Source organism: Chrysemys picta, chromosome 1, assembly GCF_011386835.1.
Source record: "Chrysemys picta bellii isolate R12L10 chromosome 1, ASM1138683v2, whole genome shotgun sequence".
In the NCBI taxonomy this organism is placed as follows: Eukaryota; Metazoa; Chordata; order Testudines; family Emydidae; genus Chrysemys; species Chrysemys picta.
The window spans coordinates 163,316,132-163,340,976 of record NC_088791.1 but is presented as its reverse complement, the minus strand read 5'-3'; the positions used below and the strand labels follow the sequence as shown (position 1 = coordinate 163,340,976).

The window sequence follows — 24,845 nt, the reverse complement described above, 5'->3', positions numbered from 1 at the left end:
GAAGTTCGAGCAATTCTATAACTGAAGTGTTTAAATGCTAGATTAGGCTTCAGCTGGTTAGGCTTCACAGTGTTTTGTTGTTTTCCCTCCCTGTGAATGATAATAAATATGCACAAAATAGCACTGTCTTTTCAATCACATGAACACTTAGGGTAAAAATGCTTCTCATTATTACAAGAATGGGAAGATTGCAAACTGTGGTCAAACTGCTTGCTTAATTGACAACCTCTGTGATAGCTTGGAGGCAAAAACGATTTCCAAATATGCAAAAAAGTCACACCTTGCCATGTAAGCTAACATAGTCTAAAATTCCACTGAACACTCAAAGAACCAAGTAGAAATTCTGCTCTGTAGCCTGTTTACCAGAGGCTACCTAATAGCACTACAAAACAATCAGCCAAAACCCCTGTAACTTTCATCTTTGGAGAGTCTTGGCTTTGTTGGCCCATTTACTTTCACCAAGTTCCTACCCATGTTTCAGCAATGGTGCAGCAACAGTGCAATGCACTACTACCAGAAAAGGTTTTCATAGCACGGCATTAAACACACCAGAGTCCTGTCTAGACTAGTGATTTGCACTGGTGTTAGCAGAAGTGCAACCGCACCACTGTCGCAATCTGGGTACATATTTTTCTAATGTAGACCAAGACCTAAAAGTGGATTGGTGTATACCAGATTGCAGCAATGGTGCAGTTGCACCTCTGCTAACACCAGTGCAAATCACATCCTCTCTCTCTCAAAAAAAAAACCTTCCTGTGAAAATACCATTACACCAGTGATGAAGAATGGGGGAAATTAGATTTATTTCAGAGTGTTGCATTTTTTGTAAGTTAAAATGCAAGGCACTGATGTCTACAATAATGTTAATGACAAGGGAATGGGTTCTTTTTTCTTTTCTTTTCTTTTTTTCTTTTAGGAGGGGTGAGCAAAGAGCTTTATTTTAAAAATATGACCAATTCAATACAATTATCTTCCCCAACCCGCCCACAAAAAAATGCGAGGGCATATTTGCAAGACTAAGAGAACTGGCTGTTTAACCAATCATGAGAGATTATATTATGCAAGAGTTGTGCCCCATTACCAGGGCCGGCTCTAGGCACCAGTGTCCCAAGCATGTGCTTAAGGCAGCACTTTTCAAGGGGTGGCACTCTGGCTTTGTTTTTTATTTATTTATTTATTTTTTGCTTGAGGCGGCAAAAATCCTGGAGCCGGCCCTGCCCATTGCCATTCAATCCTGTCTTGTATTACAGCAGATTGGAGCCCTATTGTGCCAGACAATGTACAAAAACGCTGTAGGAAACAGTCCTGATTTACAGGTGAGAAACAGGAGAAGAGAGAGATTAAATCCACACACAGCAACTCCACGGCCAAGCCAAGACTCAATCTCTGATTCCCCAGTCCAAGTCCAGAGCCCAAATCATAATGCCATCCCTTCCTCTCTTCTCCCCTGCTCATCTAATTTCAGTCCTGGGTTTCTCCCAGGCCAAGACAGTTCCAGGTCTCTTTCTTTGTCATGGGTGGGTAATGGACATTTTACATTCTGGAGCACTAGCACTACTTGTGCCTCACAAGAAGAGGACTATTGTTGTGGGGGATACCCAAGTAGTCAGAGAGTATCTGTGATGGCCAAATTTCTAACACATATGCTCTGGGAGGCAAAAAAAAAAAAAAAAAAAGCCATGGAACCTTTAACGATTACAAGGGGTCAACAGATGGCACCAGCAAGCACCAAACTGAGCCCTGACACTATTTGGAGGAGTGGGAGGGGGCATAAGTTTAATACTGCCTCAGAGGAAATATGCTAAATCATCATCACTTTAGGCAGCATTTGGGAGGAGAGTGGGGGCAGAGAAAGGGAAGGATGTTTCCCATCCTACTATAGAATAGGCAAGAACTTGCTTAGCTCATGAGATATTCAGAGAGTGTAATCTTACATAAACAGAACTATTAAACAAGATACTGAAAATTATTTCTTTCAACTAGCTAAAGAATTATATTTATTTGCATTACATGCCCAATCTTTCTTTGTTAACTTTTCCTTCCTCCTTCATAATATTATAGCTATGACTTTATGACATTTTACTTCACAATTTGCAGGATGCAATTTTTTTTTTCTTTTTTTAACAAACTTTCTATTTTCTTTAAGCCTCCCAGGCCACTACTGGAGGAGATTTGTATTCTGTCACTTACATTTTTTGTTTTTAATATAAAAAACTTCAGACTTTGGCAAAGCCATGAGTATGAGTACTGAAAGCATTCTGAAAAGATTTTTTTTTAAATCCATTTATAAAGGTACACTCAAGACAAAAGTAATTAAAATATTTTAACCTATATTACTAACACCATCTTACATTGTAAAAAACAAGTATTTTAAATAAATTTACTTTTCAACTAAGAAAAGTCTCTTTAGGCAGCTTGTTTACTTTCTGCTTTGCACTCAGCTGAAAAATTAAACTAGATTTGCCATTGTTGTTTGCTGACTGGCATACACAAGTACAATGCTGCTACGTTTTGATTCACAGTTCTGTCAAGGAATATTTAAAAGTGCTTCAAAAATGTAAAAACATAGAAAAAATAAGGATTAATTTCTATTTGTCATAAAGTTTGAGATTAAAAGAGAACAAGTATGAGAGAGAGAGAGAGAGAGAGAGAGAGAGAGAGAGAGAGAACATCACTCGGACATTGAATTTCTATCTACTTATCCAAATATTTAAGGGGCTCACACCATACAGTCTGAGAATCTCAGCTCCCTGATAGCATCCCTTTAAAGTGAAGCTGTTTGCACAGCCATAACTTATCACCAATTCACATGAAGCCTGGCAAGTGACCAGCTTTAGACTAGTCTTTGGCTAATGAGAAAAATAAAACCTATTAAACTGATTTCATGCTCAGGTTAAAGATGTGACTGAAGAATCTGCAAGTTGAACATTAGTGAAAGTTGTAGGAGCACTGATCAGGGCGGCTCTAACTTTTTTGCCGCCCCAGGCAAAAAAGAAGACCGCCGCCCTGCCGTAACCCCCGCCCCGAGTGCCTCGCCGCCCAAACCCCCGCCCCCCACTCCCCAGCGCCTCGCTGGGCCGCCCAAATCCCCCCCCCCGAACACCGGGCTGGGCCGGCCAAACCCCCGGTGCGCCACACTGGGCCAGCCAAACCCCTGCCCCGAGTGCCGGGCCGAGCCACCCAAACCTCCGAGCGCCGCGCCAGCCAAACCCCTGCCCCCCCCCAGCGCCGCACCGCCCAAACCCCCGGAGCTCCACGCCGGCCAAACCCCCACCCCCCCCGGAGCGCCGCGCCGCCCAAACCCCCGAGCCCCGCGCTGGGCCACCGAAGCCCCTGCCCCAGCACCACACCACCGAAACAAACAAAAAAAAAACCCCTCGAGCACTGCCCCGCCGAACAAAAACAAAACCGAAAACACCGCGAGCGCCCCCTGCCACCCCAACATTGGCCACCCTTTAAAAGGTGCCGCCCCAAGCACGTGCTTGGTCGGCTGGTGCCTGGAGCCGGCCCTGGCACTGATATATAAAGTGAGTGCAGGCCTGAGGAAGGCAACAGGACTACTCTCGGTGCAGCTTTAGTGAGCATGCAGCTGAAATGTGGAGTTCAGGCTCAATACATGAGAGACAGCAATGATGTGGAAAGAGTTCAGAGAAAATCAACAAAAGTTATTAGGAGCTGTAGGCTTGACTTTGAAGGAAAGTTTACAAGAACTAAAAATGTGTCGTTTGTCTAAACCACACAAGGGGATGGTGAAAGGTTCAGGGAATAAATGCAATGAAACCTGTTTCAGGCGATCATCCAAGGAACACAATCTAAAACCAAAGGAACAGAACACCAATCAAGTGACTAAAGGATGGAGAAGAATTATTTAGAGTAGTTCCAGGGAGACAGTTTTAAACCATGAGTTCTGGGATGAAATTAAGAAAAGAACAGTTATTGGCTGAATATCCAGAAAAACCTCCTGACAGTTAGATATAATAGGCTGTGAAATGGTCTTGCAAGAAAAGACATGCAGACTTGAAAACACACTAGACAATAGGTTAGAGGAAGCAATTCTTCTCTGGCTTGATGGGGACTAATAGGTCTTTTCCATTTTGGGTATCTAAGATTTGTATTCGAGTTATGTCAGTATTTCACAGAAGTAACTGTATTAAAAAACAACTGAAAGTTATGACTGAAAGTTAATTAATTTGCACACGTGTAGAAAATTCTTTGTAAATTGTTAACTTTTTAAATTTTGGCAATTTCCAAATTGAATGAACCTGCATACTTGTATTAAAAGTATACATTATTCATTTATTTGGACAGGTGTTTTATTTATCATTCTGCAACAGTATATGTTGTGTATTTTGTAAGTGAAGTCTCAGTAAAGTCAAACTACAGCAATCTGATCTTATATTTCTTTGCTGAGAAGGAAAAATATCCTTGCATTTTTTGAGAGAATTTGTGAGGGTCTAATGTGAATACATTTTAAAACAAATAACTTATGATGGAAGACTGTGGAAAAGTCAAATTAATACCACTTTTTTTAACAATAGAGAACATAACCACAATAGGACATTCTAGTCCAAGATACATGTTGTGATAAATGGTGTGTCATGACGGCACACCCAGCATTCACTCTGCTTTACTTGGCATCTAACGCACCCAAAGTACCCCAAATACCTTTTCAACAAATTAGGTCTTTCTACTTTATCATTTCATGTTGCTAATCAAAGTTATCTCACAAAACAAGTGCATTCTAAAGGTGAAGTTCTTGAGATAATTGTTTTCTACCATATATAAATCAAGTAACCCCCCTATAGCCAGTGCATGTTACAGAGCTCCTCCTTTATGTTAATAATTTGAATATATTTTGAAGATCAAGGACTAAATAGCACAAAATTAGTGAAGATAACTTTATTTACCTTTGTCTTTTCACCAATAACATTTCTCTCCAGCTCAGCTATTTTCCTGTTCAGATGGTCCAATATTTCCTTCTCTTTCAGAAGTTCAGTTGTTTCAGATTTCTGTTCCCCATCCAAAAGAGCACATTCCATATCCAGCTAGGGAACACAAAACATTTCTCAAAAGCAGTCCAGTTTACAAAGAACTCTTCGTACACTTTTTGTTGTTGTTACATTTTAAAAAGCAGTGTTGATGCCACCAAGCCTGAGCTTCTACATGTTTACAAAGAGATCAAAAATACATAAAAAGGAAAACCTCACCATAAAATATTGTAACATAAACGAACAAACCAACTTTTAAATATTATTTGTTCAGCACTTATTTTTTAATTCTCCTCTTCTTTGCTTCCTTCTGTGGGATACTGTACCTACTACTCGTGCCAGCCTCTGCACTAACCACTTTTGGAACAGCTGCTTCTTTCCTGTTGTTACTAATTAGAGACAGGACAACTTAAGGCCCATACAGCTTGGTTTGCAAGTGTGAGATTCCAGAAACCAACAGTGCTTCATAGTCTTGCCAGCACAAGGGTGAGGAGTTTTAAAAAGAAATTATCTCACATCCTTACCCTTTAAATGGCTACATGAGATACAATACTCCCAAGTGAGACAAGATACTCAGATGAATCCATCAACCATTCAATAATCAGGACTATTCTAATTACATTTAGGGGCATAGTAGTTAGAACTAGAAAAGGCCAAATAGATCGTGTTATCTAGCCTCCTGCAAGGGAAGAAAATAGTCCCCGTAGTACGGAAATATCAGTTAATATGATACTGCACTTAATTTTGGACAAAAGGCAGAGGATTTGAAAGCTATGTGGATGCATGAGACTCCTGTGTATTTTTTATACACACACACATTATATATAATGTATATATATATAAAAAACCAAGATACGTGCATATATACAATTTTAGCTATTTAATGAGCATGACATTTAAAATCAACATGTGAAAAGAAACAGGAGACCTCATTTCTTGATACCTCTCTTGAAGATTCATCCATCTGGTCATTTAACTCTTTGATCTTCTGTTCAAGTTCCTCTAAGTTATTTAGTATTGTTATGTGTTCTTCCTCCAGCCGACCAAGCTCCTGCCCTCTTTGCTCATCACTTGTGCATTCTGGTGTCTGCAATTAGTCATTAGGCAGTGTTTATTAATAAAATTCCAAAGCAGTGCATTTTCTCCTTCCTCTCACTCTGTGTTCAACTACTTTACACAATTGTTGCATTGCAAGAGTTCTGCTTTTATGCCTGCTAATTGACACTTCACTTGGAAGCATTGGTTACTGAACTTCATACTATATGAAGTCTTTTCTCATTAACTCTTCTTGTTAGCTATATTCTTCAGACACTTCATACATTGTGTTATTTTGGTTGTAATAAGCCAGCGTTCTCAAGTAAAAGAGATACAGAAAGATAAATTTATCCTTTTAAAATATACTTCAGTTCTATATACATCTTTACCTCGATATAACACTGTCCTCGGGAGCCAAAAAATCTTACCGCATTATAGGTGAAACCGCATTATATCGAACTTGCTTTGATCTGCCGGAGTGCGCAGCCCCGTCCCCTCGGAGCACCGCTTTACTGCATTATATCAGAATTCGTGTTATATCGGGTCACGTTATATCAGGGTAGAGGTGTATAACAAAAACCTGGATGTTACAGCATTTCATAAGCAAGTGTCAAAACGAGTGGCTTTTGTAAGATGGATGCACAATTAGCATGGCAAACCATCTTTAAAATCCCTCTCTCCTGCCTCAATTATTTATTGGACAATTATGACAGATATAAAAAGCAGCATTAAAGATATTTTTGGAGTTTATTTTACCCAGAAAGCCTTGTTCTGAAACAGCAGTTAGTTTTCAAAGTGGTCCTGCAAATTATCCTGTTTTCTAAAGGCTGAAGCAATAGGGTCGAATTACGTTTTAAGGTCACTCGTTCATTGTCTCCAGACAGAATTAGAATCAGATCCTGGCTCTCAGTCCCTTGCTTTAACTGCTAGACCATATGGCCCTCTTCAAAACCCAGTGAAGCTCAACTACCTAATTACTATTCTGAGGGCAGACATTTTAACAAGAGATCATGTGCAAATCTGACCTTGATATTTGAGAACAATGAACTGCATTTCATTAACACTCAGGTGCCTGTTACAGCTCTTCTCTTCCTTTAGCAGAACACACTTTACCATGAATGAATGGTATTCCTTACTTACTAGTGCTAGTAATCCTATCAGGAAAGCCTCTTTTTGTCTGGTATCCTGTTTGGCTAATGCTGACATAACATCTTCAATTTCAACTTCCCAATAGAGATTAAAAATAGGATCTTTCATTTATGGAAAGAAAGTCATGAGCATGGAAGGGTTTCAAGAGCATAATAACTTGCACATGAAGTGTTTTAAGGTAAATTTCAGATAAAGAAAGGAGAGAATCAATATATTAAGATGTAGTTACAGGGAACTGGTTTCTACTTAAAATACCCTTATTTCCAAAGACTCGGCAGAAAGAGTTCTAGAGGAGCATCCCTCTTTTTTCCTTTAAAGTAAATGATATCCCCTTTTACCTATACATAAACAAAAACAAGTCAAACAGAAGATACCCTGTAAACTTATATTTAAATGCAATGAAGCTAATGTAGTCCTTACTACAAAGGGGTAAGGAGAGAAACAGAAAATATACGAAAGCTACCATCAAATACGGGAGCCACCATCAAGCATGTAAAAAATCCCCTACTATGAGGTGATGATTAAGATGACTAAACTGAAGAGTTGTGCCTTGACATCTCCTTTATTTTGAGAGTCCTTAAAGAGTTAGCATGGAAATGGATTAGCTGCTGAAATAACAAAATGATGATCTAGTTATATTGTAACTGATTGGATATTCCTGTTGCAACCTGATGTAATCTATCTCAGCGTTTCTCCAACTGGGGTCCGCAGACCCATGGGGCTCTGTGAGGGTACTCCAGAGGGTCCGCAAGTCACGTCTGAGCCCACTGGCCCCGCTGATCAACTCCTCCCCCTCTTTCTCAGTGCCTCCTGCACGCCGCACAACAGCTGTTCGGCGGCATGCAGGAGGCACTGAGAGGGAGGGGGAGGAGTGGAGAGGGGGACGCTTGGGAGAGGGGGTGAAAAGAGGTGGGGGAGAGGAGGGGCAGGGGTGCAGCGGGGGCAGGAAGAGGTGTGGCAGGGGTGGTGAAGGGTTGTAGCCACGGGTGGGAGTGGGTGGGCCGTGACCAACCCACTAAGCATCCAGGCCCACCTCCCCAGCCCCAGTTCTGCTCTGGCCTCAGCACTTGCCCCGCTCCGCCCACCTGACCAGCGTTCCTGCCGGGGAGCGGAGTTGGGGAGTGGAGGATTGTCTTGCTCCACCCGCCCGGTGCTCCTGCCAGGCAGCAGGGTCAGGACGCGGGGGCTTGCCCTGCTCTGCCTACCCAGCGCTCCAGCCGTGGAGCGGGGTCAGGGTGTGGGGGATTGCCCCGTGCCACCTGCCTGCCACCTGTGCTCCTGCTAGGGCCAGGCGGGTGGAGCGGGATAAGCCCCCACACCTTGGCTGGAGTGCCAGGCAGGTGGGAAGAGTGGGGCAAGCCCCTGCGTCCCGACCCCATGCCCCGGCTGGAGCGCCAGGTGGGCAAGCGGAGCAGGGCAAGCCTCTGTGCCCCCACCTTCCTAAAAAATATGAGGCCAACAGAACCATTTCCATTACAGTGGACATTTTAGGGAGGAAGGAATGAGAGACGATTCCAGTTCTTTCCTCTTCTTCTGGCCACAGGCCTGATTGCTTGAACTATGACAACAAAGTTGGTTGGGACTTTTTCCACTAAACATTTTTTGATCAGAAAATTCTCATTAATCAAAACCAAAATGTTTCATGGAAATGTTTCGATTTCAATGAACTTTTCTTGACAGACAGTCAGGTGTCTGACAGAACCAGTACTCTCAGGGATTCCAGGCTGCCTGTTCCATGGCAGAAATTCCTACAACTCCAAAGTCCGGCGGGGAGTCCCCTGGCGTCTGGAGTTGGAGAAGGATGGAGCTTGTGATTTCATTTAAAAATAAAACAAACAGAAAAACTTTGATTTTTCTGAACAAAAAATTTTAATTTCCCTTCTGTGGGAAATTTCTATTTTTTCAAAATGGCGGAATTTCCCATGGAATGAAAATTCTGAATTTCGACCGGCTCTACATGAAAATAATTCTAAATTAAATTTGCTCATTCCATGCAAACTGGCTACAGGGCCATTGAAAGTTACAACATATATTCAGTGCAAAGGAACTTACAAGTAAAACTAACTACAATACAAAAATGTAGAAGATTAGCCTATCACTATTCCATCTGCAGGAAAGCTGCCAAAAGGTAAACAGACATAATGAATAGCAAAATATTAATTTGATTTTTGAACTGTTAGCTATTAGTAACATCACTAAGGAAATTATTTTATTTTATTAAAAGGAGCACCCTTTTAACTTATAAGACTGCACTGTGAAATGAATGGGGAATATTCTGAAGCAGTTTCTTAAAAAGCAGTATATGTTTGTTGGAAAATATCCTTGGACAGATTTTGTGGTGTGTGAATAGGTCAACTGTCACAGTATACTTCACAAGAGGCAGCATATTGATTGGAACAATGGCTTTGTTCAGAATAAGAAAAAGGGATGGAGAAGTAAATTCAGCCAGGTGATACTTTTCTGCACCCTTTAAAACTATTCTGGTTCGCTGTCAGAAAAAATCTGGTGATCTGAGAGCAGGCAGAAATCTCAGTCAAGGGGAAGAGAAAAGTTACGTGATTTCCTCCTCTTTTGGCAACAGGCCTGAATACTTAAAACTTAAAAAATGTCATACTCCACATGACAACAATTATAGATTAATTTTGCTCATGAAACTCGAGCTGTCTACAGGACGATTGAAACGCTACTATTTAAATAATTTAATACTGTTATTTACCAAGCTCTCTCTTCCTAAACTGTTTATCATTTGGGAAAAGTACTTAAAATAAACAGTTTTCATAGCAAACGAAATCACCAACATTTCAATTCGTACTGGACCAAAACAGTTGTACTGTATGACTAAAACTTATCTTTAAGCCTTTTTCTTTGTGATTTCCACCATGAAAACTGAATTCAACTGGAAGACTTCAACCAAGGGTTCCTGATATGTGATGTTCACTTCTCAAGAATCTTACCTTGGGTATGATACTTAGGTACGAAGACTCATTAGAACCCTTCAAGAAGGCAGAAGAAGCTAAAGCTGGAGTCTTCATATTGTCACTGAAGTGTTCATCAGCTCTAATCCCTCTAGAGGAAAGTAAAGTGGCAGCACTTCGATTGAGATTACTACACTCTGAGAAATCAGAATCACTTGCTGATGATTTCAAGTGGTTTCTAAATCTTGCTTCTGGATTCATTTGAGAATCTTCAAATACAGAATCTTCATCTGACAGCTGAAGTTTTTCAAGTTCTTTATTAATTTTTTGAACATCAGCAACAGTGGTAGCAGCAGCAGGATCGCTATCAGACTTGGAATATTCAGCACATAAATTGAGGATGGTCTCCAGCCGCTGTCGCTCCTAGGAATTGAAACAAACAGTGCTAAACTTAACATACAAATTTCAAGCAAAGAAAATGTCAAAGCTACACAGAGGTTCACTATTTTTAATGTATTTTTTTAAATTCATTAAACTTCCTTATGTGCCTTTAACAATCTAGGGATAAAGTATTATATATGTTTACACATAGACATAAAATGATGGTGTGGCAGAGGAAACACAAGTTAATGAGGCAAGAAATCCTAAAAATGGGAAATAATTTCTGTAGAAAAGAGTTTAATGTAAAATCAGTGTAATCGTTTAATACTGTAATATATCATATAAAAAGGGATTTAAAAAGCAACTGAGTCAAAAGTGAGTTTTAAGATAGAGAACATAGAAGCTGTTCTCCATTAAAGATGATCCCACATTCGAGTTTCAAATTTCCCTTTTCACCACAGAAAAAGATTATAATTATTATTTATTTCCAACAGCACCCAAACGTGAACGGTCCTGCCCAATAGGGCTTACTATCAAAACGATGTGTCAATCTACTTTGTACTTTTGGCTATGCTCCTGGCAGAGATTAAACGGTTACACTCATTTTACATAGAACCAATTTACACAGAAATCATTCCCTTTTTTTAGGATTTCCTGTTTCATTAACTTTCATTTCCCCCTTCTTCTCCACACTCCCCCACCAATTTTGTAAGTTGCTTTACATCTGGAGACATCCACCTTTGATCCTTAGGAGGTTAAGAAGGAAAATAATATGTCATGACCAAAGGTTGACCAAAATGGAACAGAACCTAAAACAGGGGGTTATTGCTTTGCCAGCAAACTGTTAAATTATAAAAGCTCATGAAGGAGTCACACCATTTTCTTAACACTGAGAATATGAACAACTATGACAGACTTCAAGCTGTCATGGCTCAAGCTATTGTAGAAACATTTAATTCCTCAGAAGTTTTGAACAGCTCTGCAGTATTTTTAAAACTTATTAAAAAGCAAAACCAGATTTGTAATGCTATATATAATTTCTTTTAATATCAAATTGAGAACAAAATTATTAGATTTTTTTAAAATATACTATAACTTAAGTTCATGTTCCTTTTGTTAAAAAAAAAAAGAGAAAACAAATTTTAATTGGAAAACTGCTTACCATAAGCCTACTTAAAGATATTAAGACCTCATTAAGACAGCTTCATGTTTTGCATTAATACCAACACTAATGAATAAGGTTTTTGTAAATTTTTCATCTTATCTCTAGGAAACACTTCTAGACTATCACTCAGAACATTTAAAAACAATAACAACAGCAACATCTCTTCTGAATCTCCCTCCTGCCACAACCACTACAGGCTTATTCAGTTTCCAAATTCTACCTGGCAGTAAATCCAAAATCAGATTTTGCAAGATAGCTAACTTCTTGTAATCCTATCTCACTTGAGTCAGCAGCAATTAGAAACAAGAACCAAGTAGAAGAGTTAGAGCAAGACACTCTTTCCGGTTTCCCTGAAGCAAACCATGAGTGTAATAAATCTTAACACAAATTAACCAGTACTTAGCTTTTAGTAGGATTCAATGAAGGATTACAAAGTTACATGGATGAGAGCATCCACAGTTAATGTTAAAGAGAACAGATGTACGTATTTTTTAAAACAGATCTAAACCTTCCTGTTTCAGGGCATAAAGCAACAGGCAGAAATTTTCCCTTTGGGTAGCTTATTCCAAGTTGTTCACTATGGAGTTTCTTGCACCGTCCTCTGAAGCCTCTGCTACTAGGGCCATTGTCAGAGACAAGCTGTTGGACTACATGGTCCGCTAGCCTGATCTGATACAGTAATTTTTATACATTCTTCCATAAAGCAGGTGGCAGATTCAGTAGACAGATGTCAACTTCAAACCTATGACACCCCCCCCCCCAAGTCTCCAAAAGCCCTCCATGCAACTATACCCAAGCTTCTAAGCCTCTCCTTATTCCCGTAATAGGTTTATCCTCCTTTCCTCCTAGCAGCTACCTTTAGGGCAGGCAACCCAATCCCTAAATCACTGCGCAACGTCTGGCCAGGAACTCCAGCATTTATATATCTCTTGCTGTTGCCACTGGGTGAGGCCTGGCCCTTTGATACTATTGTCTAGGGTTACCATACATCCGGCTTTTCCCGGACATGTCCGGCTTTTCGGCAATCAGGGTCCGGAGGCAAGGGGGCTGCCGAAGCCCGAGCGCTACTGGCTTCATGGTTTGCCGGGCAGCCTCCAGACCCTGTGCCCCTGGCAGGGCACTTCCCCTCCCGGGCTCCAGCTGCTCTGATCCTCCCCTGACTCTTGGGCTCTGTTTAAGAGCCAAGCTGCCCGAGCCAGCGCTACCAGCTTCGGGCAGCCCCCGTGTCTCCGGACCCCGAGCCGCCGGCTGGGCACTTCCCTTCCCGGGCTCCAACTGCTCTGCTCCGGCGGCTCGGGGTCCGGAGGCATGGGGGCTGCCCGAAGCCGGTAGCGCTCGGGCAGCTTGGCTCTTAAACAGAGCTGAAGAGTTCAGGGGAGGAGCAGAGCAGCTGGAGCCCGGGAGAGAAAGTGCCTGGCCGGGGGCGCAGGGTCCGGAGGCATAGGGGCTGCCCGAAGCCCGAGCGCTACCGGCTTCACGGGTTTGCCGGGCAGCCTCCAGACCCTGCGCCCCCGGCTGGGCGCTTCCCCTCCCAGGCTCCAGCTGCGCTGGGGAAGCGCCGGCCGGGGGCGCAGGGTCTGGGGGCTGCCCGGCAAACCGTGAAGCCGGTAGCACTTGGGCAGCCCTTTTCGCGTGGCTGGGAGGGAGGAGGGGGAGTTAGGGCGGGGACTTTGGAGAATGGGCGGAGTTAGGGCAGGGTCGGGTTGGGAAAGGGGCGGGGCCAGGGCCCCGTGGAGTGTCCTCTTTTTTTATTTTTGAAATATGGTAACCCTACTATTGTCATAAGAGATAGAAATGAGACAGACAATATTAAAAAGAAGAACAGGAGTACTTGTGGCACCTTAGAGACTCTAAGGTGCCACAGGTACTCCTGTTCTTCTTTTTGCGGATACAGACTAACACGGCTGCTACTCTGAAACCAGACAATATTAAAACATACAGTCCCATCCCGCCCTGCAATGACAGGATATATTTCTTGTCTCCCACCTCGTCAATATAGGACATACCTGATTTTAAACCATAACTACATTTTATCTTCATTAAAAGGCTTATGGGAGCAATGATAAACTACCACTTTGTCAGCTGATGGGAGGGAGGGTTATTTTGGGTATCTTTACAAGTCTTGGCAATGCAGAAAGCTCTCTCTAACACTTGGGGAAAAAAACACAAAATAGGGCAAAAATCTCGCTCACGTTTCAGAAAGTTTCTGATGAACTTCTATATTTGAGGACACGTTATAGAAATGCCTATGTCCAGTACCAAAAATAGTGTCTTTTGCTGTCCTCACTGCTGTACAACTAAGAGGGGAATAAGTTATCTCACTTCTATTTCAAAATGTGCAGCAGTGTATTAAGAGGCTTACACACAGGAAGTTCTGTCTGATGCTATTTCATGTATTCTATTTTTATCACTTTGTTTGCAGCCAACATCTTCTAGTTCCAACACATCTGCATTCACCAGTTCAAGCCATAAATTCTTAAATCAACTGGCAAGCCAAGAAAATGTCCCAGCAACTGAAGAGATAAAGAAGGTGGTATGTGGATAAAAATGTATTAAACTAAATTATGCAAGAAATGTATCATACTAGCTTTCAGGTTACACACTACAGAAAATATAAAATATGCCAGATTGGGTTGTGCTGTTTTACATTCAGTGCAGGAGGCTTTGAATCAAGACTTTTAAGCCTTTTTTCAGCACACTTTCCCTTTTATGTACACCATTTGCCTGTGTTTTTAACCCACCATGCCTAGAGCGCTGCGCGGATACAAAATGTATATCAGCAGATGTGGATATTCGCGGATAAAAAGCAGATATCTGCAGAGTTACAGGGGTCTAGCCACAATGAGCGAGACCAGCAGGGCCACGGCCAGTGACTGGGCCAGGAACCACAGTGGCAAAGGCAGCAGCATGTTGGGCCGCCGCTGTGCTGCTTTCACTGCTGCGGTTCCTGGCCCGGTCGCTGACCATGGCCCTGCTGGTCTTGCTCATTGTCGCTAGAGCCCTACAACTCCACAGATACTCGCTTTGTATCCAGAGATATAAATTTTGTATCTGCGCAGGGTTCTAACCATGCCATCTGCTGTGAAAAGTGATGTGTACAACTCTAGTGCCTATATTACACTAACACAAACACACCATTGTTAGCACTGATGAAGATAAACTGGATAGTGGGAAGGCATGGCAACCACTTCAACTACTCCTCTTTTCTGTGAATCTCATTTACATGCCAGGTGTATGAATTATGTAAATGAAAAGTGGTGATGTCAGATCAAGATATCAGGGCAGGGCTTGAAAAATCCACTTGACGAGTCATCTGTAGCAAGTAGGAAGCTTTTCAGGGAAAGTGCCATTAGCAGAATCTAAGATTCCAGTAATAAAATATATAGAAATAGAGTCTAAACCCCTAATTATTGTCAAGTTAACACGAACCAGATATAATCAATACAACAGTGCCTACTGCTGTTAGCAGGCAAGATTGCTCCAATGCCTCTGATATGGCTCAGAGCTTTGCCAAGCAGCAGCAGAAGACTGAAAACTGACCAGAGTTTCCACCACTACTCTTCAGAATCTTGTGAGTAGCAAACAAACTAACAAGAAGCTTATCAGCTTCATGGTGCATCGAGCAGCAACAGTATGTGCACTGGAGCTATTCAAAGGGGAGAAAGACTCAAAAAGAGAGACTGAGATGGGGTAGAGTAGTAGAGAGACACCCCCTCCTCCCAATCACAGATCCAGGAGCTTATGGGAAACAGAAGACAGAAAGAGCAAAGGCTTCTTTAATAGAATTCTAGAAATGTAGGGCTAGAAGGGACATCAAAAGATTATAAATTTAAATTAATGGAGATATCCCATCTCCTAGAGCTGGAAGGGACCTTGAAAGGTCATCAAGTCCAGCCCCCTGCCTTCACTAGCAGGACCAAGTGCTGATTTTGCCCCAGATCCCTAAGTGGCCCCCTCAAGGATTGAACTCACAACCCTGGGTTTAGGAGACCAATGCTCAAACCACTGAGCTATCCCTGCCCCCATTACCTAGTCCAGCTCCCTGTGCTGAGCCAAGAACAAGTACACCTAGCTTGTCCCCTGACAGGAGTTTTTCCCACCTGTTCTTAAAAACCTCCAATGATGGGGATTCCCCAAATGGAAGTCTATTCCAGAGCTTAGCTATCCTTGTAGTTAGAAAGTTTTCCTAATATCTAACCACCTTGCTTCAGATTAAGTGTCTCTATTCTTGTCCTACCTTCAGTGGACATGGAGAACAATTGATCACCATCCTCTTTATAACAACCCTTAATATATCTGAAGACTTATCAAGTGTCCTGTCCCCCTCACTAATCTTTTCTCAAGAGTAAACATGCCAAGTTATTATTTTTTTACCTTCCCTCATAGGTCAGCTTTATTAAACCTTTTATCATTTTTGTTTTTCCTCTGGACTCTCTCCAGTTTGCCCGTCTCTTTCATAAAGTGTGGCAGCCAGAACTAGATACCCTACTCCAAATGAGGTCTCACCAGTGCTGAGTAGAGCAGGACAATTACCTCCCATGTATTACATACAATGCTTCTGTTAATGTACCCCAAAGTTATATTAGCCTTTTTCACACCTGCATCGCATTGTTGACTTGCATTGAATTTGTAACCCTCTATAAAGCCCAGATCCTTTTCCGCAGTACTATCACCTAGCTAGTTATTCCACATTTTGTAGTTGTGCATTTGATTTTTCCTTCCTAAGTGAAGTACTTTGCACTTGTCTTCACTGAATTTCACCTTATTAAATTCAGACCAATTCTCTAATTTGTGAAGGTCATTTGAATTCCAATTCTGTCCTCCTAAGAGCTTGAAACCACTGCCAGCTTGGTGTCACCTTCAAATTTATAAGCATACTCTCCTCTACATTATCCAAGTAATGAATAAAAAATATTGAATAGGACCGGGCAGGACTGACCCATGTGGACCCCATTCGATAGACCTTCCAAGTCTGACAGCAAAACTTTGATAACCACTCTTTTAGTACGGTTCTTTCAACCAGTGGTGCACCCACCTTATAGTAATTTCATCTAGACCACATTTCCCTAGCTTGCTTTCCTTTCAGTATTAAAGAGAAGGAGATGTGGGCTGGGCTTCACATATACCCAAGATAATAGACAAAGGTTTTTAGAGCACTAGCACAAACACCACCAAGTCTGTCGACCTAAGCCTGGAGGCTTACTCCTCAGGTTCCAAAACGCTGTGTAGACATACACACACACACACACACTCAAGGTAGAAGGGGAAAAGGTTAATTAAAAGAAGAGGGAATTTGGGAACATTGACCAGAACAACTATGGCAGAATAAACTATTCCAGAATAGCTCTCCATGTGGACACTCTATTCCAGAAAAATCACTTTATTCCAGAATAATCAGTGCACTTTGTGAGCACACTATTTATTCCAAAATAAAGTGATTTTTATGAGGAGCTATTTTGGAAGAGCTATTGTTTATTCCATAATAGCCATAATTTCCCAGTGTAGACAAACCCAGAGAGAAAGCTCTTTCTCTCTTCCAGCAACCAGGAAAAGGGTGGGGGAATTGGGGAGCTTTGAATTGATCAGACACTAGTTACCCAGCAAACATGAAGCCCCTGAGCAGAAAGTACACTTGCTAGGAATCCTAGCAGCCTCACCCTCCCCACCTTTTTTTCTTTTTTTAAAGCATTTTGAGGTAGGGGTTGAGGTTTTCACCAGGATATTGCATTTTGCTCAGATTGATGCCCTCCTTCCCTACCCAAACACACACACTTGTACTTATTTTTCATATCACACTCAGGCTAGTAGGAGTCCAAAATTATTCAAGCCCTCATATGGTTCCATATTCTGATCTCTGCGTAAAAACAGAGTAACTCCATTGAAATTGATTTCTATTCTGGCCTATAGTGCACCTTCTAATTAAATACAAGGCTGGAGAAATTAAGCTAAGTGTGTGTGCATGTGTATATATAAAAAGTGAGAGAGAGAGAGAGAGAGAGCAGGAAAAAATAAGTTAACTGCTTACATTTATTTAGGTCTGTTGGAAGAGATCTAAAGTAAGGTCCTCAACACTGCTGATCATTAAAGATTCTACAGTACTATTTTGCAAAAATAGGGGTGTTACTTAAGATGGAAATTCACCAGGATACCAAGGTTAATTACATCCTGTGTATCTAAAGCATCTAGTGGCTTCAACCTGATGTGTGGTATTTGTTCCTGTATTAAATTCAACTGCTCTTAAACAGCTGCCCTGTAACACCACAAAGATTGCTAAATATAAACAGTGGGAGAAATGATCTATATTTAGCTTTCAACTACCTCAAGGCGCTGTTTGCAAAACTTAACTAGCTAATGTTTTTTACATAATCCTTTAATATCCTAAGTGATAGGTTAAAGAAAGTGATTGAGATTTTCAAGCAGTATGGAAGACTGAGCCAGACATCTTCTATAAAATTTAATTGTAAAATTAATTATAATTATGTTTAATGGATGATATGTGTGTCAATCCCCTGTACTGCTTTCAAAGTCCTACCTATGTTTATTTCTTTTTAACTCACATGAACACATCACACATAACTATGATGATGCCACAAGTTTTCTACATTCAACCTAATTTTGTATTATTTCCTACTTACAGAATAAACTTTGACCATGCTTAAATATTCAGCAAACTGGGAGAAACAAGTCTCTTAAAATATGTTCTCCTCCAACTCCATATTCATATTGCTTGTTAATTCATTGCTCATTTAAATTAAAATCTCTCATGAATACATTCCTAATTTCCAGAAAGGCTGCTTGATCTATAAAAGTATGGTTTACAGATCCATACCAAGAGATGGGCTGTGGACAATATTTTACATAATTCCAAATAGTAATTTTTAAATATGTGGCTCCACCTACAGGTAAAATATTGTACTGCCTCTAAATCAGCACTAGACAATCTCCAACAAGGTTGTGACTATCTGACAGCACCTAAGTATCAATTTGCCTAGATTGTCCTTAATATCTATCCAACTTGTCTCTGTCAGCTTGTGTATAAATTCCTTACTACAGTCAGTATTTCAACCAATACTGCTATTCATCCCCCTGCTTTTCTTAGATTCAGATGATTGATTGCATTCGAACTTCAATATGTATTGAGGTTTATATTATACTAAAAAATGTGAGGGTTAGTCAAGTATTTTATGAATGTTTATTTGTCTAATAGGTCTTTCCTTTAAACATTCATAAACCAGTTATAAGGGGGAGATGTGTTTAAAAACTTTGGCTAAGTTCAGCCAGAATTTACAATGGCTTCTGATGGTAAAAATTCTGAAAGATCCTCCCCAAACTCCACTCCTCCAAGATGCAAAGTCCAATCACGCTATCGCCTCAGCAACCTTGATCAGCATAGCTCTTATGGAATTCTGGCTATAACCCTAAAGCTGTCTTCCCTGTCCTGCAGCTCATGACACATACTCATACCCATTACAGAAAATCCAGAGAGGAGGACAAGATCAGGGACACAACCAGCCTCATGAGATACAGGGAAACAGGCTGGCACAGGAAAGTTTGATTGACACCTCCATGCACCAGTTTGGACTCTGGCCCACGGATACATATATTTTTTAAAAAGAGAGAAAGAACACCAAACCCTGCTCTTAAAAAGAAAATTACTTTGTCACATGGGTAACAAAATTAGAATTACATTACTGAAGCTAAAATTATTCCAGAAATTGAAATGGACATTTCAGTGTTTGTGCTGTTTGTTTACTTCGGTGTTTTACTCCATGTGAACAGTAAAAGCAGACCATTTAGTTTCATATTCAGGGACTAACAAAGGCTGCAGTTTCAACATTCTCCACCAGCCTGTGCAAGTTAAAAGCAAGCAAACACACACAAAAAGCAGTTTCAGAGATGTTTTTTAAAAAATCATAAAAAGAAAAAGAAAAGAAAAAAATTGGTTAGTTCAGAGGAAAATAGTGGGCCAAACTACACTGACTCTTTAAAGTATTACAGTGCCTGAAACATGGTTTCAAAACTGATGTTTGCATTTCCAGAATCTCTCTAAACACATTCTATTTGGCTTACCTTACCTCACATTAAAAGGCCAAATATTTGGATAAAAATTGACTTCCCCAAATCATTTATCGGTAAGCCATTCAACCCACACTTCTACTCAGCACTTTGAACCTACGCATTTTCGGTTATCTATCATCTTTTCCACAGGAAACATGCTGTACAAATCCACATTCCATCAAGCAGGAAGAAAAAGGGTTAAGTACCTTTAGCAGGTGTGCAAAATCAAGCTAAAAGTAAAGAAGTCCCAAGGAGCTGTGGGTGCTCAGCCCATTTGGAAAAATCAGACTCTGAATGCATGGAGACCCAACACTGATTTTTATATACAGGGTATAAAGAAATGGTATTTTTACAAATATATACTTCCTGCCAGGGCTTGGCTAACTAATTATAGTGATTGCTCAAGCTCTCAAATATATTGTTCTGATTTCCAATCCTTAACTGGATAACTTCAAAAAGTAATATATAGCAGGATGTTGAAGAGAAGACTAAATCAAGAACGAGCAAATTCCTTCATGTGTAAGTCATACAGCACCTAAAACAGTCAATCTTTCACACATTTTAACATGTTGAGAAAACATTAGGCTAATTCTCCTTTTATAGGATCAGGATTCTAAGGACGTATTGAGCTGGGAGAAACAAATGCTAAATAAAAGGAAAGATTTAGTCATTTCATCTAAAAACAGAATCAGAACATATCTTTAGATTGGCGTTTTACTTTCAAGAGAACAGCAGTACTAACTGTAGAAGCATCCCCCCCAAAATCCAGAATTTTCCTCTTAAAAATACAAAACCACTACACCATACTTGGTTTGAATTTTTCAGTGACGGAGTACCTCCCTCTTGCAAGCTGGTAGCATTGTTCACTGGAAAGGAGTCAATGGCTCTAACACAGTAAAAATGTTAAACCAAAACTTTCCACAGTGGACACTTCAAGTCTGGCACCAAAATAAGTCACCACATTATCAGAAGCACTGACAACTCATACCTAAAGCTGGTCAAAAAATGGGAGACAATACTTATATCCAAAAAGATTTCAGCAAAAATTTGATTAAAATGGTGATCCCCCGCGCCGCCCCTCCCCCCCCCCACACACACAAGTTGTCCATCCAACTCTATTTGCAGCACTCACTGGCTTTAATGGAAATCATAGGCCCTCAATATCTCTGAAAATCTAGCTAGTTTCATTTAGAAATCCAATATGGATTTAGATACCTTACTTTAAGCACCCAACTTTGAAAATGTTTGCTTTTTTTTAAATAATAATAGACTTTAACTCTGAGTATACCTATTATAGTATAATATGTTCAGTATCTCTAAATAACGAACATTGGTGAAATTAATGCCTCTATACTGGTATGAGGTTGGGGCGGGGAGTGGGGGGGGGGGGGGGGAATACACAGGATTTAGGAGCAAGAATTAAACAGAATCCAGTCTTCAACCAGAGACCGCTTTCAACTTGGCCTAGAATAAAGGCCATGATCCCGTATACTCATTATATGAGTATTTGTGGTCGCTGAATCAGCATATTTGTGGATTCAATAGCCAACCGCCACTCTTTCCTCAAATTTCCATCTGTATCCCTGAATTTTGTCATACAATGATCTGACACAGCAGAATCAAGTAAACTCCACTGCAGATATTAGGCTTTGTCTACACACAAAAGTTGCACCCATATAACTAGATCAGTTTAACAGTGCCTTAGTTTAATTTACCTCAAAATGTGTAAGGAACTGAAAAACTAAACCAGGAGTGGGCAAACTTTTTGGCCCAAGGGCCATATCTGGGTGGGGAAATTGCATTCAGGGCCATGAATATAGGGCTGGGGCAGAGGGTTCAGGTGCTGGAGGGAGTTCGGGGTGCAGGAAGGGGCTCAGGGCAAGGGGTTGGGGTGCAGGAGGGGTGCGGCGTGTACGAGGGGGCTCAGGGCAGGGGATTGGGGTACAGGAGGGGATGCAGAGTGAGGGAGAGGGCTCAGGGCAGGGGGTTGGGGTGTGGAAGGGTGTGGGGTGCAGGAGGGGGCTCAGGGCAAAGAGTTGGGGTGCAGGAGGGGCGTGGGAGGGGGCTCAGGGATCAGGTGCAGGAGGGGTGCAGCAAGGGGTTGGGATGTGGGAGGGGGCTCAGGGAAGGGGGTGGGATGCAGGAGGGGTGTGGCAGGGGGTTGGTGCAGGAGGGGTGCGGGGTGTGGCATGGGGCTCAGGCCAGGGGGTTGGGGTGTGGGAGGTGTTCGGGGTGCGGGCTCCGGCCCGGCGCTGCTTACCTGGAGCGGCTCCAGGGTGGCAGTGGCGTGCAACGGGGCTAAGACAGGCTCTCTGCGGGGCTAAAACATGTCCCTGCAGCCCCTGGGGAAGCCAGGGGGCAGAGGGATCTGTGTGCTGCCCTCACCTGCAGGTACCTACCCCGAAGTTCCCATTGGCCACGGTTCCCCATTCCCAGCCAATTGGAGCTGCAGGGGGTGGTGCCTGCAGGCGAGGGCAGCACACGGAGCCCTCTGGCCCCGCCTCCCTCCCCCCAGGGGCTGCAGAGACATGGTGCCGACCGCTTTCAGCAGCGGTGCAGGACCCGTGGCGTCACGGGGGTGGCAATCCTGCAGGCCGGATCCAAAGCCCTGATGGGCCAGATCCGGCCCGTGGGCAGTAGTTTGCCCACCCCTGAACTAAACTGATACAGAGTCACTTTTAAACTAGTTAGGAGTGTTCACAAATGGGACTGCACCCATTTAAGTACATCAATTTCTAAACTGATGGAATAAAATCAGTGCAACTTCTGTGTATACATGACCTTATATGATCCCTGCAACAAAGGGTGCATTTTACTTTGCTATAAGTGTAAAAATATTTGGGGCAAAAAGGTAAATATTATCTTGAGGAAGTTTTCAAATACAATATTTTTTTAAATTTACATTTTGAAAGATTTGATTTTTTCAAATAGTGTGTTTCTGTTATATGATTTCTCCTTTTGGGGTATTATCCAGTTTTAATTGATGGATCAGTATAGCTCTAATTATTTTACCTTTAATTTTTGAAGCATTATATAATCTTAATATTTTGTCTTGTATCAAACATTTTGGATGTCCTACAGAATGGAAATGATTCCCCTCCTCCCTCGCCTTGTGATCACTAGAAAGAACCAACAAGTAGAGAAATCAATGCTTTGATGAAGATACTCAGGAGACAGTCTTGACCAAGCAATTACACATCAGGTAATTTTGTTGTCCAATTCTTTGGTGCTTATTGAAGCATGACCCTGAAATCTTACAGTGGAGACATAGGTTTTGTTTTGTTTTTTTACCCAGTGTTTACCACAAAACAGTGCCATCAACTTGGAAAAAAAAATTTTTTTAAGAGTGTTGGAGCCCTGCCATGCAATTTGTGGGTTTTATGTACATAGATATTTTGGCGGAACCCACAGATTGAACTACCATAATTTCTGTGAATTTCCTACATTTTTTTCAAATGGTTGAATGATACCATCTGATATGTTGATGTAGCATATTGTATACCCATTAACTTTAGAGACTGACATAGTAAACAAGCCGCCAGAGCACAAGGTCATGTATTTGAATTTCAAAACACAACAGCAGATGTTTTGCATCTACTGTATACTCTTAATAGTTTTCTTTGGAAAGTTAGTTTTGCAAGCATTAAACACTGATAAAAACTAAAAGGAAAAGAAAAATTACCAGTCGTTCCATCTCCTGCTCTCTAAGCCTCTCTTCCCTTTGTCTCCTGTGATAGTCCATTAGGTCATCTCTTCCAGAAATTGAACTAATACTGTTTTTTCTCTCCCGTAAGGTAGGTGTCTGTCTGAAGCTTTCCAGGTCAGATTCATCAAACTCCATGGAACTAGTGGAAATGTTTCTTCTGACAGAGAACGTTCTGTCAAGATCCACAGGGGAAAAAGAATTACTGGGGCTTGTCCCTGAGAGTCCAAATCTATCAAAATCATCAGAAACATGGGAGAAGGAAGATGCTAAAAGCATTTTTCTAGCTATTCGGGGGCTTGCAGGAACACTAAGAGTTGAACTAACATAGGAATTACTGTCAGACACAGAATTTGTATATGGTGACACCCCTGAGCTGCAAGAAGAAAAATTAAGGTAATTATCAGCATCTAATGCACTTTGAGGTAGATCTTTTTCTCCGTGTTTTTTTCTTTTGGAATTACCAAGAGAGTTTCTTGGAGGCAAACTTAATGGCATCAGCTGGCTTTCTGTCGATTTATACAGCCTGGGCAGAGAACGACTATAAACTCCCATATGACCCAGTGACCCACCAGAATACTTCCTAGTTCTTGAACCCAGAGTCTCAGTCATGGTCTCCTTATGCTTAACTGGTCTTGAATGAAGGGTTAGGTGGTCTTGAATATTCATCCTCCTGCCTTGTTTTGGGCTGGAAGGCATGCTTGCAGCCCCTGAACTGCTAACAGGTGAGAGAATTATTTCACTACCTGAGCTTCCATTCCACATTGCAAGAAGAGAGCCTGAGTTCTTCTTCCCATCCAGCACTGCTGGGAAGAAGACATTGTCATACGATTTATTTTTTTGACTATATTTTGAATAGTGAAACTTATCCACATGTCCAAAGAGTTTTTCATTTTCTCTGTTGGCATGAATATCGAAGTCTGTCCTTCCCAGGCTGTACCCACTAGAGGATGGAGAAGTGACACCCATATGCTTTACAGAGACACTTTTATCTGAAAGATAAGGGCTCTCACAAGAAAAGGGTTTACATCCTTGAATTTTGGTAGCGGGTTGTATATTTTTAACACTAGATGAAGGGCTGGGTTTAGCTGGCACAGGTTGTGATAGGGTTAAATAGGAACCAGAGGAGTCCCCATTTGTTTTAAATTTAAGGCTTGATGAATATTTCTTCTGGTTGAGGCTATCCATAATATCCTGGAGATCATTTTCAAAGGAATTAATCACAGAGCTTTTCCCTAAACTAGTATTTTGTAATTCCAGCTGGTTTTGTATGTGGCTGTATTCTGCCATAATCTTACTGGAATCTGTGAGAGAGAGGAAAAAAGGGGAAAAATTAGTTTTCAGCAAATACATGAGAAAGCCTCACCCCGCAATTAGTTAAAAATAATCGTATATACTTAATCTATCATGGAAAAATAACTTTGTTCTAAGATATGTAATTATATTATTAG

The 24,845-nt window shown here is 41.4% G+C and overlaps 1 protein-coding gene across 49 annotated transcripts in view; it reads right to left on the bottom strand.

Moving 5' to 3' along the window:
* The window catches only part of PHLDB2 (pleckstrin homology like domain family B member 2), a 169,898-nt gene that overhangs the window by 52,471 nt on the left and 92,582 nt on the right, over positions 1-24,845 (bottom strand). For all 49 annotated transcript variants that reach the window (XR_010599682.1, XM_065588426.1, XM_065588475.1 and 46 more), the window contains 4 exons: positions 23,374-24,698; positions 10,127-10,510; positions 5,932-6,075; positions 4,908-5,045 (listed from right to left, as the gene is read on the bottom strand). Coding sequence is in view for 48 of the 49 variants with exons in the window: in XM_065588426.1 (XP_065444498.1) it covers positions 4,908-5,045; positions 5,932-6,075; positions 10,127-10,510; positions 23,374-24,698 (1,991 nt within the window). In the remaining variant the exon portion in view is untranslated. The remainder of the gene's footprint in view (positions 1-4,907; positions 5,046-5,931; positions 6,076-10,126; positions 10,511-23,373; positions 24,699-24,845) is intronic.